The sequence below is a fragment of the Eimeria tenella genome, genomic scaffold, assembly GCF_000499545.2.
Source record: "Eimeria tenella Houghton genomic scaffold, Eth_scaff2411, whole genome shotgun sequence".
Lineage (NCBI taxonomy): Eukaryota > Apicomplexa > Conoidasida > Eucoccidiorida > Eimeriidae > Eimeria > Eimeria tenella.
In genome coordinates, this window is record NW_013542274.1 from 2,691 (window position 1) to 3,208 (window position 518).

Here is a 518-nt window from a genome sequence, read left to right on the forward strand (position 1 = left end):
AGCAACAGGAGTTGCTTCGGGGGACCGCAGGGGACACACTGACAGCTTCATTCAGCCCCAAACAGACATGCTGAAGGCCACGCATGCAGCAGCAGCAGCAGCAGCAGCAGATTCTCAGCAGCAGCAGCAGCAGGAAGAGCCAGAGCCTACCCGCGCCTTCTATCACAGAACAGAAATGCTCTATTATGATAAAAAGGGGTAAAGCAGCAGCAGCTGCAGCAGCTGCAGCAGCTGCAGCAGCTACAGTAGCTCCAGTAACTGCAGCAGCAGCTGCTACAGCACTGCAGCAGCAGCAGCTATACAGGACCCGGTAGTTGGCAATATTATGGCAAGGATCTAGGGTTTAGGGGTTAGGGTTTAGGGTTTGGGGTTTAGGGTTTGTGTGCAGGCGAGAACACGAATGCCTAACGCACGAGTTTCTGCGGATGTATATAGCCCTGGTGCGTTCTGGCGGCGTTGCTGCTGCTGCTGCTGCTGCTGCTGCGGACGACGAGCAGCAGCAGCAGCAGCAGCAGGCC

General features: G+C 56.4%; 1 protein-coding gene across 1 annotated transcript in view; it reads left to right on the forward strand.

The window, feature by feature from the left end:
- ETH_00035595 (DNA replication licensing factor, putative) overlaps window positions 1-518 on the forward strand; it is a gene marked incomplete at both ends in the record, with an annotated part of 5,279 nt that overhangs the window by 2,507 nt on the left and 2,254 nt on the right. The window contains 2 exons of the mRNA XM_013374967.1: window positions 1-198; window positions 389-440. Coding sequence (XP_013230421.1) covers window positions 1-198; window positions 389-440 — 250 coding nt within the window. The remainder of the gene's footprint in view (window positions 199-388; window positions 441-518) is intronic.